Source organism: Protopterus annectens, chromosome 4.part0, assembly GCF_019279795.1.
Source record: "Protopterus annectens isolate FY-2018-M chromosome 4.part0, PAN1.0, whole genome shotgun sequence".
NCBI classification, from domain to species: Eukaryota; Metazoa; Chordata; order Ceratodontiformes; family Protopteridae; genus Protopterus; species Protopterus annectens.
In genome coordinates this window covers 472,509,300-472,523,036 of record NC_056733.1, presented here as the reverse complement: position 1 = coordinate 472,523,036, position 13,737 = coordinate 472,509,300, and the positions used below count along the sequence as shown (strand labels likewise).

The 13,737-nt window shown below is 39.7% G+C and overlaps 1 protein-coding gene across 4 annotated transcripts in view; it reads left to right on the top strand.

Moving 5' to 3' along the window:
• DAO (D-amino acid oxidase) overlaps positions 1 to 13,737 on the top strand; it is a 297,399-nt gene that overhangs the window by 186,334 nt on the left and 97,328 nt on the right. For all 4 annotated transcript variants that reach the window (XM_044068397.1, XM_044068398.1, XM_044068396.1 and 1 more), the window contains 2 exons: positions 6,694 to 6,759; positions 9,727 to 9,781. In XM_044068397.1, the coding sequence (XP_043924332.1) occupies positions 6,694 to 6,759; positions 9,727 to 9,781 (121 nt within the window). The remainder of the gene's footprint in view (positions 1 to 6,693; positions 6,760 to 9,726; positions 9,782 to 13,737) is intronic.

Sequence of the window (13,737 nt, the reverse complement as noted above, 5' to 3'; positions counted from 1 at the left end):
CAGGTGCTTGGTGCCAGGGCCATGGCCTCAAGCTCAATGCCAAGAAATGTATAGTTATCCCCTTTGGGAAAAAACATGTATCCGTGAATTATCACAGAGGTGGCAGTATACTAAACACTGAAAGTGTGATAAGAGACTTAGGGACACAGATGGTCAGTGGTCTCACCTTCAGTAACCACATCGCCACAACGGTCAGGAAATCCTTCTATGTGGCACACCTCATCACTAAGGGCTTTTCATCCAGAAGAAAGGAGGTCATTGTCCCACTGTACTCATCCCTCATTAGACCCATTATAGAATACAATGCCCTATTTGGTATGTACCTCTCAAGACATCTGCAACAACTGGAAAGGCCGCAGAAATACCTCACTAAAAGAATCACAGGCCTAAAACAGATGCCCTATGCCGACTGCCTTAAAAACCTCCAGCTATACTCTGTCACATATCATCTATTCCGAGGCGATCTCTGCTTAACATACAAGGCCATGTCAAACCCAGAGCTGTTGGACATGCTACACTTAAAGAAATCTCAATCCCTCAGCGCCACATGCTCCAGGGATCTAAATGTTGTCATCACAATAAACAAAACATGCTGGAGGGATAGGATTCTGACCCAGAGACTCCCCAGACTCTGGAATAGACTGCCCATACATGTTAAGCAAAGCGCCTCTTTGGCCCTCTTCAAAAGGAACCTTGATGATTGGATGGGAGAAAGGAAATTCACCCCAGGGATCACATCAGTCGCCCTGCTAGACAGGAGTCCAGGGAAGTAAATAGTGTAGGAAGAAATAGCCAGGGAATTGTTATGTCTAGGCTTGTATAGGCCCTAGGGCCGATAGCCTAGTACCAATCTATGAACCTATGTTAATGAGTTCCATGATGATGTGCTCCATAGCCTTGCAGACCAGGCTAGTCAGGCTTATGGGGTGATAGTTACCAGGGTCAGTTGTGGCCCCTCCTTTGTGGAGAGGAATAACCGTTGCTGTGCGCCATTCAATGGGCATGTAGCCTGTGGAGAGGCTGAGGTTGAACAGCGTGTTTAGGTGGGGGGTTAGTTTGTTCTGTAGTTCGTGCAAGACACAGCCTGGGACACCATCTGGTCCCATTGACGCTGTGTTTTTGGCTTTTGAAAGGGCTGTTTTCACCTGTGCTTCTGTGATTTTTGGGACACTACACTTTTCCGGTATTGTTGTAGGCCCTTTTGGAGGTGAGGGAGGGGGTGAAGTTTGCACTGAATCTATCTGCCAGGATGTTGGCAATATCAGTAGGTTCAGTATATTTTGTGCTGTTTTGCACTAGTTCAGTGCATGTCTGTGAGTTGCCACTTACATTTTTAACATAGCTAAAGAAGGCTTTGTGGTTATCTTTTGAATCCTTGGCTATTTTTTTTTTCGAAGTTAGCCTTGGATGATTTCAAGAGGGACCTTAGTTTCTTACTGATACTGATCAGGGATGTCTTTCCTTCTTGGGATTTGCTTTTTTTCTAAACTAGTTTCCTCCTTCTATTGTATAGACTGTTTATTGCTGGGGTCCACCAAACTGGTTTCCTTCTCTTAGAGGAGTGAGTCTTGGTTTTGCTATGGATTGCATGATCCATGCATCCTTGCAGGTGCTCATAGAGTGCATTTGTATAGGTTTCTGCATCTTGGGCAGTGTTATCCTTTAGCGTGGGGGCTGTGAAACTTACCACCTCTGTCTTAAGTAAGGTGAAGTTTGCTTTAGAAAATGTTTTTACTGTGGTTTCCTTAGTTGGGGGTGGTAGTGGGGTGTGGACATCCAGAGTGATTAGTTTATGGTGTGATCTCACCAGTGATGGGTTGACCTCCGGTGTGGAAAACCTGTCGCCCATGTTGGTGATGACCAGGTCCAATATGTTTTCACCTCTGGTAGGGAGTTTACCAGCTGATCCAGGGTGTTTGAGTTGATGAATTCCAGGAAGCACTGGGCCTGGGAATTTGTACTGGAATAGTTTTCCCAGTGAATGGTAGGGTAATTGAATTTGCCCAATATCAGGGTGTTCGGTAGGACCTTCATGTTTTCCAGTGTCTCCAGAAAGGTGGAGGAGTGGTCCTGGGTCATGGAGGGTGATCTGTAGCAGGCCACAATTTGCATTGCAGATTTAGGTTCATAGGTAGGTAGGTACTAGGCTATCGGCCCAAGGGCCTATGTAAGCCTAGCCAGCAAGGTTCCATGGCTTACGCCACCCAAGAAAGTTATTTTCCTGTGCCACTGTCAAGCAGAGACACAGAAGTGATCCCCGGGGAGTATTTCCTATTTCCCATCCACTCATCAAGATTTTTCTTGAAGAGAGCTAATGAAGAACTTTGCTTGACATAGATGGGTAGCTTGTTCCAGAGTATAGGAAGTCTCTGGGACAGGAATCTATCCCTCCAGTGTGTCCTGTTTATTGTGGTGACAAGGTTTAGGTCCATAGAGCATGTAGCTCGGTAGGATTGAGATTTCTTTACGTGTAGCATGTCCAACAGCTCTGGGTTTGACATAGCTTTATATGTTAGGCAGAGATCACCTTGGAGTAGGCGATATGCTATGGAGTAAAGCTGGAGTTTTTTGAGGCGATCAATGTAGGGCATTTGTTTGAGGCCAGTAATCCTCTTTGTGAGGTACTTCTGTGGCCTTTCCAGCTGCTGAAGATGTCTTGTGAAGTACATTCCAAAAGGGGCATTGTACTCTGTAATAGGTATAATGAGTGTCGAGTAGAGGGGAACAATGACCCCTTTTTTCCTGGATGAGAACCATTTTATGATGAGGTGTGCCATGTAGAAGGTCCCAAGGTCTCTTATCACGCATTCGGTGTTAAGTAGATTGCTGCCTATGTGGTAGTTCATGGGTACAGAGTTTTTACCAAAGGGGATAACACTGCACTTTTTGGCATTGAGCTTGAGGGCATGGCTCTGACACTAGGCATCTGTCTCAGTGAGACCCTTCTGTAGGATGTCCACATCATTTGGGGACTTGACTATGGCTCCTAGTTTGCAGTCATCTGCGAACTTCATTAGCCAGAGGCCTTCTGTGTTAGCCTGTACTTCAGAGAAGTAGATACGAAACAGGAGAGGTCCCAGAACGGAACCCTGTGGTACTCCACTTGTCACTGCTTTGAGGTCAGATTTGGAGTCTGCAACGTTTACAGTGTGGGTTCTGTCAGTGAGCCAGTTGGCAACCCATCTTGTGACATAGGGATTTATACCTAGTTTAGTGAGTTTAGCTATAATTCCAGAATGGGGGATGGTGTCGAAAGCCTTGGCAAGGTCAAGATAGGCTGTGTGAACCACCTTACCTTCATCCACGGCTTTGGTGACTGCCTCAAAGAAGTCGATCAGGTTCAGAGGAGGCATGATCTGCCTTTCACAAACCTGAACTGGGTTGTATCCAGAGTTTGGGGGTTACCAATGTCTTTGTTTATGAGTTCCATGATGATACATTCCATGGTCTTGCAGACCAGGCTCGTCAGGCTAATAGGTCGATAGTTCCTGGGATCAGTGGTGGCTCCACCTTTGTGGAGTGGGATAACTGTTGCTGTGCGCCATTCAATGGGCACAAAGCCTGATGTGAGGCTATTATTGAACATGAAGCTTAAGTGGGGAGCCAGTTTGTTCTGAAGTTTGTGTAAAATGCAGCCTGGGATGTTGTCCGGTCCCATGGATGCTGTGTTTTTGGCTTTAGAGAGTACCTTTGGAGTGGCAGAAGGAAAATGGAGCATCCAGTGAAAAGCATGGGAACACAGGGAAGATGTGCAGAATCTGCACCAAAATGCCACCCTAGCCAGAAAGTGAACTAGAGGACCGATGTCTGCAAGGTAACAAAACTAATTACTGTGTCAGCTTGCCAGGGATCATCTGAGATAAAATTAAACATGTTAGATCAAATGCACATTGCTCTAAACATAGGAGCAATAATATACAAATTTAGGAACTCCAGACAGTTAATCATGTTTCCCTGAATAATGTCATGTACAGTTTCATCCCATTTCTCGCTTTTCTTTTTTTTTTGCATCATCTGCTGAGTAGCTCATACCTAATTGCCTATTATTCTGTGTTATGGGATTGGTACTAATAGCCATTATACTGCTAGATAAGGGGTGGTGCAGATAGCATTCATCTATATAGGCATTAGGCATTCAGTGACATGCAGTGTGGCCCTGCGTGTTTACTCCCGTAATCTGCCATAGGCCACTTGCCTACACATATTGTATTGTGAGTAGAACAATATGCTCCTTTTAGTCAGTACTTTAGACCCAGCATGTAGTAAGGAACTCCCAAGTAAGAACAGCCATCAAGCAGGTGGTAAGTCCTTACCTCCTGACCAACCTTCCACCACCTTGGGCACATTCTAAAACTTGGGTCACCAGCAGCACAGATAAAGGCCCTATTGGTATGCCAGTGGTTTGGACCAAATACTGAAGTGGTTTAATCCAAATTCTGCAGTAGGTCTGATCCAACAGACTAGGTAAAATAATCCCCAATAAAGATGAGTCCAAATCAGTGCAGAAACTTATAAATATATATTTTAATGTCAGGTAAGGACCACATGGCTAAACCAATCTCCACACTAACTATTGGATAAGCTGAAAGTTCTGCTTAACTGACAGCTTATTTAAGACCATCATTTCCCCACAAGAAATGCTTATGCCTATTGACAAGAGTGATACAATGAGAGACCTGTTGGAGACCATCCTGCAGAAGGCATAGTAAGACAGACAGTAGGAAATGAGACAGGAGAAATGGTAACATCACTGATGACACTAACAGTGGGTGGCAGGACACTGGGAAGAGCCTTCAGGGCAGACTGTAAAATGATAAGGTTATGAATAGAAATGGAGGTTTGCTGATAAACCAGTTGACATCCCCAATCTGTGTAATGTAGCAGGTTGTAATTGAAGATCTAAACTGACTTTCTTTTCCAGCTTACATGATTCATGCCACAGGGTTTTGGGAGATCATGTTTTATGATGGAATGTTAAGAACCTTTTGACTTAAAATTCCCTTTTGAGATTAACAATTTTCTTATTTTGTTAGCATACACCTGAGGTATGGCACCTTGACATATACACATATATGTGTACACACACACACACACACACATATATATATATATATATATATATATATATATATATATATATATATATATATATATATATATATATAAAGAGAGAGAGAGAGAGCTGATCATGATGCAGATGAGTGGGGATTAATTAGCAGTCCTGATATAGAAGGAGCTGATAGGGTACAGTAAATGCTGGACTAGGCTGAGTTCCCTCAATTCTTCAGTTATGAGAGGGGATGGGCACACACTCAGGAAGATGTGCCCCATTCAGGCTTCTTTTGGAGACTGCAGATGAAGGTATTTGCTTCAAGGGAGTTGGGGCATCTGCAAGCTTACATTACTCATGGATGCAAGTCCTGTACAGTGCCCATTGCATGTCCAAACCCAAAACCATCAACTGAGCATGTGCAAGGAAATAGTAGGGCTAAACTACAAAACTTCAGAGCATGCCACAGATGATAGCACCACTCTCAGTGCATAACGTTCATCCCAAGTGGAACATATACGCTATATGTCTCCCATCTGAGGGAACAAATGGATAAGTGGAGTGATCAGAGATGAGGCTTCATGGTAAAGTGTAGGGTAGAAATAAAAAAAGACTCAAAGACTAAATGCCAGTGATAGGAGGTAGCCTGATTGATGGTGTGCATTGTATGATAAGCCTTTTTTATTACAAACATCTTGATACAGCTTTGAAGGTGAGAAATTGAATTTTAGGGGTGAAGTTATGACTGTTAAGCAAAAAGTGAAGAAAATAAATTTAAATAAAATGATCTGTCTGGAAACTGTGACTGAGGATGGCAGCAATGTATGTATTAAAGAAAGCCATTGCTTTGTAGGAAGAAAGGCAACAAAATGCCATTGCTAACATTAGCCTCAGGAAAAAAAAGAATGTTGTAAAAAAAAATACCTACATAACTCTGATGTTTGCGTGGCATATTTCTAAATGTGTGACCCATAGAGAGAATACTGAAATAATATCTGTGCCCCCATTTCTCATATTATATAATTTATGGATTATGTCTGTACTATTTTCTGCATTTAGGTACGTTCTTTTTCAGCATCCAGACATAGTTGTTCTCGTTTTTTTAAAAATATAAATTAGAAATGAGGAGGTGCATATTGCATTAAAGATACAAGGAAAATAATAATAACATTAATATCATTAAGCAAACCAATGGAAGGTGACTACTAATAATCTAATTAATCTAGCTCTGTTTAAAATATTCTGTTCAGCATGCAGAAAGGCTGTTCATCATAGGTCACAGGGCTAAAAATATATTTTCTAGAATCAGAAGTATGAGAGTTATGTCCTTAGAGCATTAATTATAAAACCCCAAAGAGTTAATCAGTGAATTAAAGTAAATGATTTATCTTTGCAAGTGCTTTTTACAAAAGCAGGTGATTCATACATCAACTTTCACTCATCTTAGGGACAAAAAGCAATCTATGGCACTGAAAAATCAATAGTAAACTGTCTGATGGTAAATGGGCGAGGCTATTCTGTAATGGACTGTTAATGTGTTATGATTTAGGAGAAATCAAGTCAGTTTACTTCACTCTGCATGCCAGCAGCCTTTAATGCATTCAATTTGTGTTCTTGAGAATAACTGTTGTTTTTCTTTTCAGCTATGGTTGGTTTAATACTAGTCTGATGATAGAGGGCAAAAGCTACTTACCATGGCTCATGGAAAGGTAAGATATTTTCAATTAAAAGCTCACAGCTTAAGTAAACCTTTACCATTGTTTAGCATGCATGTTTCCACATTGAAGATATATTAGCTGATACCTGTTTGTGAACTGATTAATTATTAAACTCTTTCAATGGATTGATCACAGGCCATGCAAATAGATTGAGTCTGCTTATGGTACCAGTTATAATAATCAAAGTTATACATGAAATAGGAAGATAATGTAAAAAGCTTAGGAAGCACAACATACTGTTAACAATTACTACAATGTATACTGACATTAAGGTATGACAATACGCTTCCATGCTGCATGAACGGTAGTAATTAATCTGATTTAAGAAAATATATTTGAATATAGTTGAGGTACTCTGAGCTGATATGCATAGAAAGAAAAATAATACTGAGAATGGATTTTTATTTTAGCAATTTAAAACGAACTAATTAATCAGTTTGTGCTCCGATGACAAGTTTATCTCAAGTGCATCCTCTGTGTTTTCATTTAGAGGTACATTGTAAATTGAAATGTAATTTACACCTAGTTCTAATGTTTAGGAATAAGAAGACACAGTAGGGTATAGATTATGTGTTATAAGAGATTCACTCATCTCATGACTAAAGTGGACTACACTTAATAACAGTACGGTAAGATGTTTGCCTGTTATATAATGCTGGGTGAATAAAATTATAAATGCGGGAATCCAACTGGCTAAACTGGATCAAGTGAGTAATACAACACTGCATTACCTGTGCTCACAGCTCCAATCATTTCATTTACTAAATTAACTTGAACTGTTTGTCATTATAAGGCTGGAGGTAAATCTGCTTTTACTAAAAATAAACAGATGAATAAACAAATATACGCATGTATAAGGTGTGAAACCTCAATGTACAATTTATTCCATTATGTATAGTCAACACAGCAATTTCTTGCCCTCCACAAATCAAAACATCTCAATAAATTTACAGACAAAGTACTTTTTATGGTGCTGGTTCAGTGGCAAAAGTTGAACATAATTGGAGTACTGCATATTCCTACCCATATCATGCACTATGTGCATGAGTGTCTTTCCATGTTACCCACTTAATCTTACTTGCATTCCTAGGAGTTTCTGCATAGAGTGAACTTATTTAAAATGCAAGAAAATCAGTTTAAGCCATTCTATTGTATAATAGTAAAGCAATGCCCAAACATTGATGATTCTAGAGTTCCTTGTTGGAAATTATTCTTACCAGTCCATTACCAGTTACATTTCACCACTTCTGTTCTGATTATACTTACTTAGGCCATTCTTGGTTACACTTACCATGCCTTTTCTGATTATGCACACCTACTCAAGACTTTGACCTCATTGGGAAAACAAGGCAGTCATGGGTCAATGCAGCATAACCAATGAATGGACAGTGATTTTCAGTATAATACCACATTCCATGTTATTTTTTATCATTTATCTCTTGAATAACTAGGCTATGGTTCTGTCGTTTCTGAAACCTTTTTATTTAAATAAAGTGACACTGTTGGTGCGTAAACAAGTCACATGTGCAGCCCCTGGTCCAGCAGAATAGAAAGTGGAAAAAAAAAACATTTGTTTATATCACAAATTGTGTGGCTGTACATTCAGCTTGATTAAAAACTAGCACAGAATCAAGAAGTTATTTTGGACATCCCACTTTTACTTGCTCCAGATGTCTTGCCTGTCTTTGGTTTCTTGGGTGAGCCCTACTCCCACATGCTCATCAATAGTCATATGCAATATGATAACTCTGCTTTGCCAATCGCACCCATCAGACTAGGAGAAACTGACTGACAGGTGGTATAGGTATAACAGTGGGTCTGTGGTTAGACTTTCTCTAGGAATGAGTGGGACACATAGCACCAGTATTTCTATTCCCCAGTAGAAGATTAAGGAGGCATTCACCATCCCTTTGCCTCCTTGATGCAATTTAAGCACATGCCTGTGCAATTTCAGACCTTCATTCTGAGTTTCCTGCATAGCAGCTTCCCTACCCTGAGGAGGAATAGCTTTTGGCAGATGATTGATCCAGCATTGCTTGAGACTTCTGCTTAAAGACTCCCAGTCTAGTTTTGAACCTGTATCCTTAGTAGAAGACCTGCTGCCCATCTATTGCTCTGCTGCATTTAAAAATCTGTTTGTTGAACAGAACCTGTGTAACTGCTTTACTCAGAATGAAACATATGTATTTCAGCAGTTTTTTTGCTACTGTTAAACCTTTTCTACTTTAGAAATGCCTTCTTTTGTTAGCATTTTTATCCAACATATAATTCTTTATCAGTCTTAAATTAATAGCTAGGAACATTGTGTTCACAGTTTCCTGATTTCCTTACATTTATCTTACAATATTCTAATTTCATTGATTAACATCTACGATTTCTTGTAAGCATCTGTTTATGTTACTGCACATAATGTAATTAACAACAATATATCACACCAGGTGTATTATGGTGACATATACCTCTCTTATTTGGTTGGACTGAATCACAAGTCATAGATGGCTAATCTCCACCAACAATAATCTGTGATGATATATTCGTCTTCTATGGCTTAATGAGAGCATAAAATTAATAAGTTTAGCAGTCTATTCCTTTTGGAAAGGCAACTTTGGCAGGAAGTGAAATCTGTGTGTTTTTCATCTCATCACACCACGTTTCAATCTATATACTACTGATGCCTGTATACCAAATTAACTAGTTATTATTATTTTTTATATTTTTCTGCTGTAGAATGGCATAGTAGAGGCAACCATACTGATAAGATTTTTTGTTAGGCAAGATTTTTTTAATAATGCATTGCAGCCTCAATATGGCATTATTTTTCTTTCATTGTAATTTTTTCATGGAATTAGAATGACACTCAGTGAATAAGTGCATTATTTGAGTTTGTTTTAAGCTGAACATACTTCAAAAATAAGTTTCCTAACCTGTCTGTGAAACTGATTTTTTTCTTTATTTGAGGTTAAAAGAAAGAGGAGTAAAATTTGCTTTAAGAAAAATCAACTCATTTGAGCAGGTATGTTTGTAATTACAATTTTATTATCTACTAAAAAGCATTCTGCTTATGGTAAATATGACATTTCACACATTTGTAAATGTGAACAGTAACTTAACATATATGAGTCTGCATAAGCTTTATACTTGTTCATTTGTGAAAGACATTCAGGAAGGATTAAGAAAACTTTAATTTCCCTAGACATCAGCTGCAATGGAATTTTGACTCTGATTTGTTTTTTAAACAATCAAAAACTGCTGATGTCGTGGTACTGTTCTTAAACTTCCTAGTTTTGCTTGTAAAGTGTGACTCTAGGTATAAACAGCTCCTGTGTATTCAAATTAATGGGCAGACATAGTGACCTTTATATTCTAGCACTCTGTTTTCATGTGCCTACTGATGTCATCAACCACCTTTTCCCATTTTCTGCTTGGGGTAAGGGTGTTGCATCAACTGTTGCCATCTCTCATTATATAGTTCCACTTTCTTACCGTTTTCATCAGTTATGTCTGACCGTCACAGCTCAGATTTTCCCTCATGCAGTTCGTCCATCTCTTTGCTAGATGTTCTTGTTTCCTTTTATCTTCTTCCTGTCTCTCCCAAATCTTTACCAAATCATCTGCTTTTCTGCACATGAGCTTGACCCATTGTAATCTGTTCTCTTTGACATTCTCTGCAACTGGAGCTACTTGGGTTTCTGTCCTGATATCCTCATTTCTTCATCTGCCCTACAGTGTGCATCTTACCACCCATCTCAAGCACCTCATCTCCATCACCTCTGGCTTCCTTAACTGCTCTGTCTTCATTGACCAGGCTTCCGTACCATACAGAAATACTGGTTGACTGTCCAGATTTCTGTACAATACAGAAATACTGGTTGAGTCACTGTTTTGTCCGCCTTACTTTTCAGTTCCTTTGGCATTCTTTTCTCACATAGTACCCCTGACATTTTGTGCCAGTTGGCTGCATCCCCTCTGATTCCAGCTTTTACTTCATTCAGACTTCCCTTCCCTTCTCTTCAACCACTTGAAGTTGTTAATCTGTTGTACTGTTTTCCCTTTTATCTCACTTTTTAGCTTATTCTGATTTCCCTAATTTGCTGCCATGACATTTGTCTTGTCTGTACTCAGTTTTGTCCCATGTGCCTTCAGTTTTGCATTCAATTTCCCTATTTGGTGGAGTTCCTGTTCAGGGTCTACCTGTAATGCCACTTTGCATACAGCAGCTTTGTTGATCTATCCCCTCTGACCTGTTTGTTACCCGTAAACAGTGTTAACAGAGAACCCTGATGCAATGGGAACCCCTCTGTGGGTTCAAACACTGTATGTAAGTGTGTCATTGGGTTTTTGTACATAGGCTGCACTAATTCAACCAATGCTTCTGGAACTTTGAACCATCGCAGGACTGTACAGAACAACTTTCTTGGGACCTTGTCATATGCTTTCACAAAGTCTAGGAAATTCCATTTGGACGCTTTCCTCATCTTGTCTTCTGACAGCACACTTCATGATAATGCCCAGAATACACTAATTCATTCAGACATCTTGCAGTTTCCTACCATCTCACCTTTAAGACATGCTGCAACAGACAATAATGTTCTGATGAGCCACAGTAGCTTCAAGAATGTTTGGTATAACTGTATCTCCATTATTTATTAATTTGTGCTGATTAGTGAGTGTATGGGTGCCCGTATGTGTGTGTGTGATTCTGCTTGTGCATGTGCATGCATTAGTATGTGTGTGTGCATGAGTATGCATAGGAGCCTCTTTGTGTGTGTGTGTGTTTGTATGCATTAATGCCTGTGTGTATGTGTGTGTGGTTTATGTGATTCTGTGTTTAAGCATGTGCAACTGGGTGTTTGCACTGAAGTAGTGCTAAAGATGGGAGCTCAGCTGACTAAATTTGAACTATATTAGCATTTTTCTTACATTTTTATTCAGTATAGAACATATGTTTATGTATCCATCCATCCACAACCCCTTTTCCCATTTTTACACATTGGGTCGGGGTGTCACTTCAACAGTGACAATCATTTAGAGCTAAAGTTCACACAACCAGGTGGCTGTATTTATATATGTATGTCTATATTTGTTTTTATGTTTATTTCACTAACTGAATTTGAACTATATTAACATTTTTCTTAAGTTGTATTCAATCTAGAACACACACACACACACACACACATATATATATATATATATATATATATATATATATATATATATATATATGTGTGTGTGTGTTTTTATTTGTCTGTTTGTTTGTTTATGTGTTTATTTCATCTGATACCTGTATGAGTGAAGTGGTCAAAATACCCTCTTCATCCATAACTTAGGCCAGAGGAACAAGAACAATATTCACAATAGACATGATCACAAATTAAACAATACTATAATACATGCTAAGTAATCTTAACAACACAACATCCAGCTGCACATAATAATACAGTAATGTTTGTTAGGAAGAAGAGCAGTACACAGAGTGGATTCTTGTACAGGTAAAGGACAGAGTAGGATTTACAAACAAGATTGTGTAGTAAGAATATACATTTATAGTACATCAGTTATAACTATATACATAATCCATACTTCATTATAGAATATAAACATGTTAGAATGTAGTGTGAAGACACCGCAGACTGTATACATATCAGTAATTATACAGAGGCAGCTGGTGACTCTTGATAAACTGGTAAATGTTGATAGTTGATATATACACGCAGAGAGCTCAGAAATATAGATAATTGTGTGAGTATCCCTCCTTGAAGGACTTAAAAGAGGCATATTGTACACAATATTTATATAGAACTGTTTTATAAGATGAGAATGTATGTAGATATCTGATTTCTTTTGGGATAGAGATTCAGATAGCTGAAGGGAGTCTGAAGAAGGCTCTTTCAAAGGTAGATACAAAGTGGGTCTATATAATGTGTCACTGCAAGGGTTTTTAGATCTCTGTGGTTAAGTTATTGAACCGATTATAAAATAGTTTGCAAGGCAAACACAGAATGCTTCTACAGGCAATGGTTTTGGGTCGAATGTGCTGAACAACCAAGTGATAAAAGATTGTGACAGTGCTACAGCATGCCTGTAAGGAGGTTATTCCAGGGGCGGCCCGTGCTATCGGTCTGCCGGACTGCAGCCCCCTCAAACCAAAAAGAACTCAAAAAAATAAAAAGAAAACAAGTTTTAAATTTCACGGACTACGCGCATGCGCAGTAGACCAGACTACTGGTCTACTATATGCGCATGCTCACGGCAGTCCGGCAGGACTGATAGGGAAACGCAAGGAGACATCTGTGCACTTTAAAGTGCACAGACACGCTGGTATTATACAGCACGGCCGGACTGCAACACGAGCAGCAGGAATGGGAGCTGCAGTCTCGTCGGGAAAGGGTTTGGATGCGATCTACTCTCGCGAGTGAGGACAGGTAAGTGTTGAATATATGGTGCTTGTGAAACTGGTTAAGTGTTGAGTATATGGTTAGTATGGAGAACAGGTGTGTGTGTGTGTGTGTGAAAATGCCCCAGGTGCTCATGGTGGTGTGGTAGGGAATACCTCAGGCTTGAACCCTGTACCCTGTATGCAGGTGTTAAAGACTTGAGTTCCCTACCCACCACCATATTTTATCTGATCTGTTCCTCATAATATCTGTGGTTTGTAAATGTTGTAATGCTTGATATTTGATGGTGAAGTAGTAGCATTGTTGTCTCACAGCTGCAGGTTCTCAGGTTTGATTCTTGGCTGGGGTTCCTTCTTTGTGGGGTCTGTATCTTCTCCCTGTGTTTGTGTGGGGTTTGCTTTTATTTGATGGTGTACTGGTAGCATTGTTGCCTCACAGCTGCAGGTTCTCAGGTTTGATTCTTGGCTGGGGTTCCTTCTTTGTGGGGTCTGTATCTTCTTTCTGTGTTTGTGTGGGTTTGCGTTTGTGTCCTCCCGTGTTACAAAGACATGTCTGCATTATTTTTTTCCTGGGC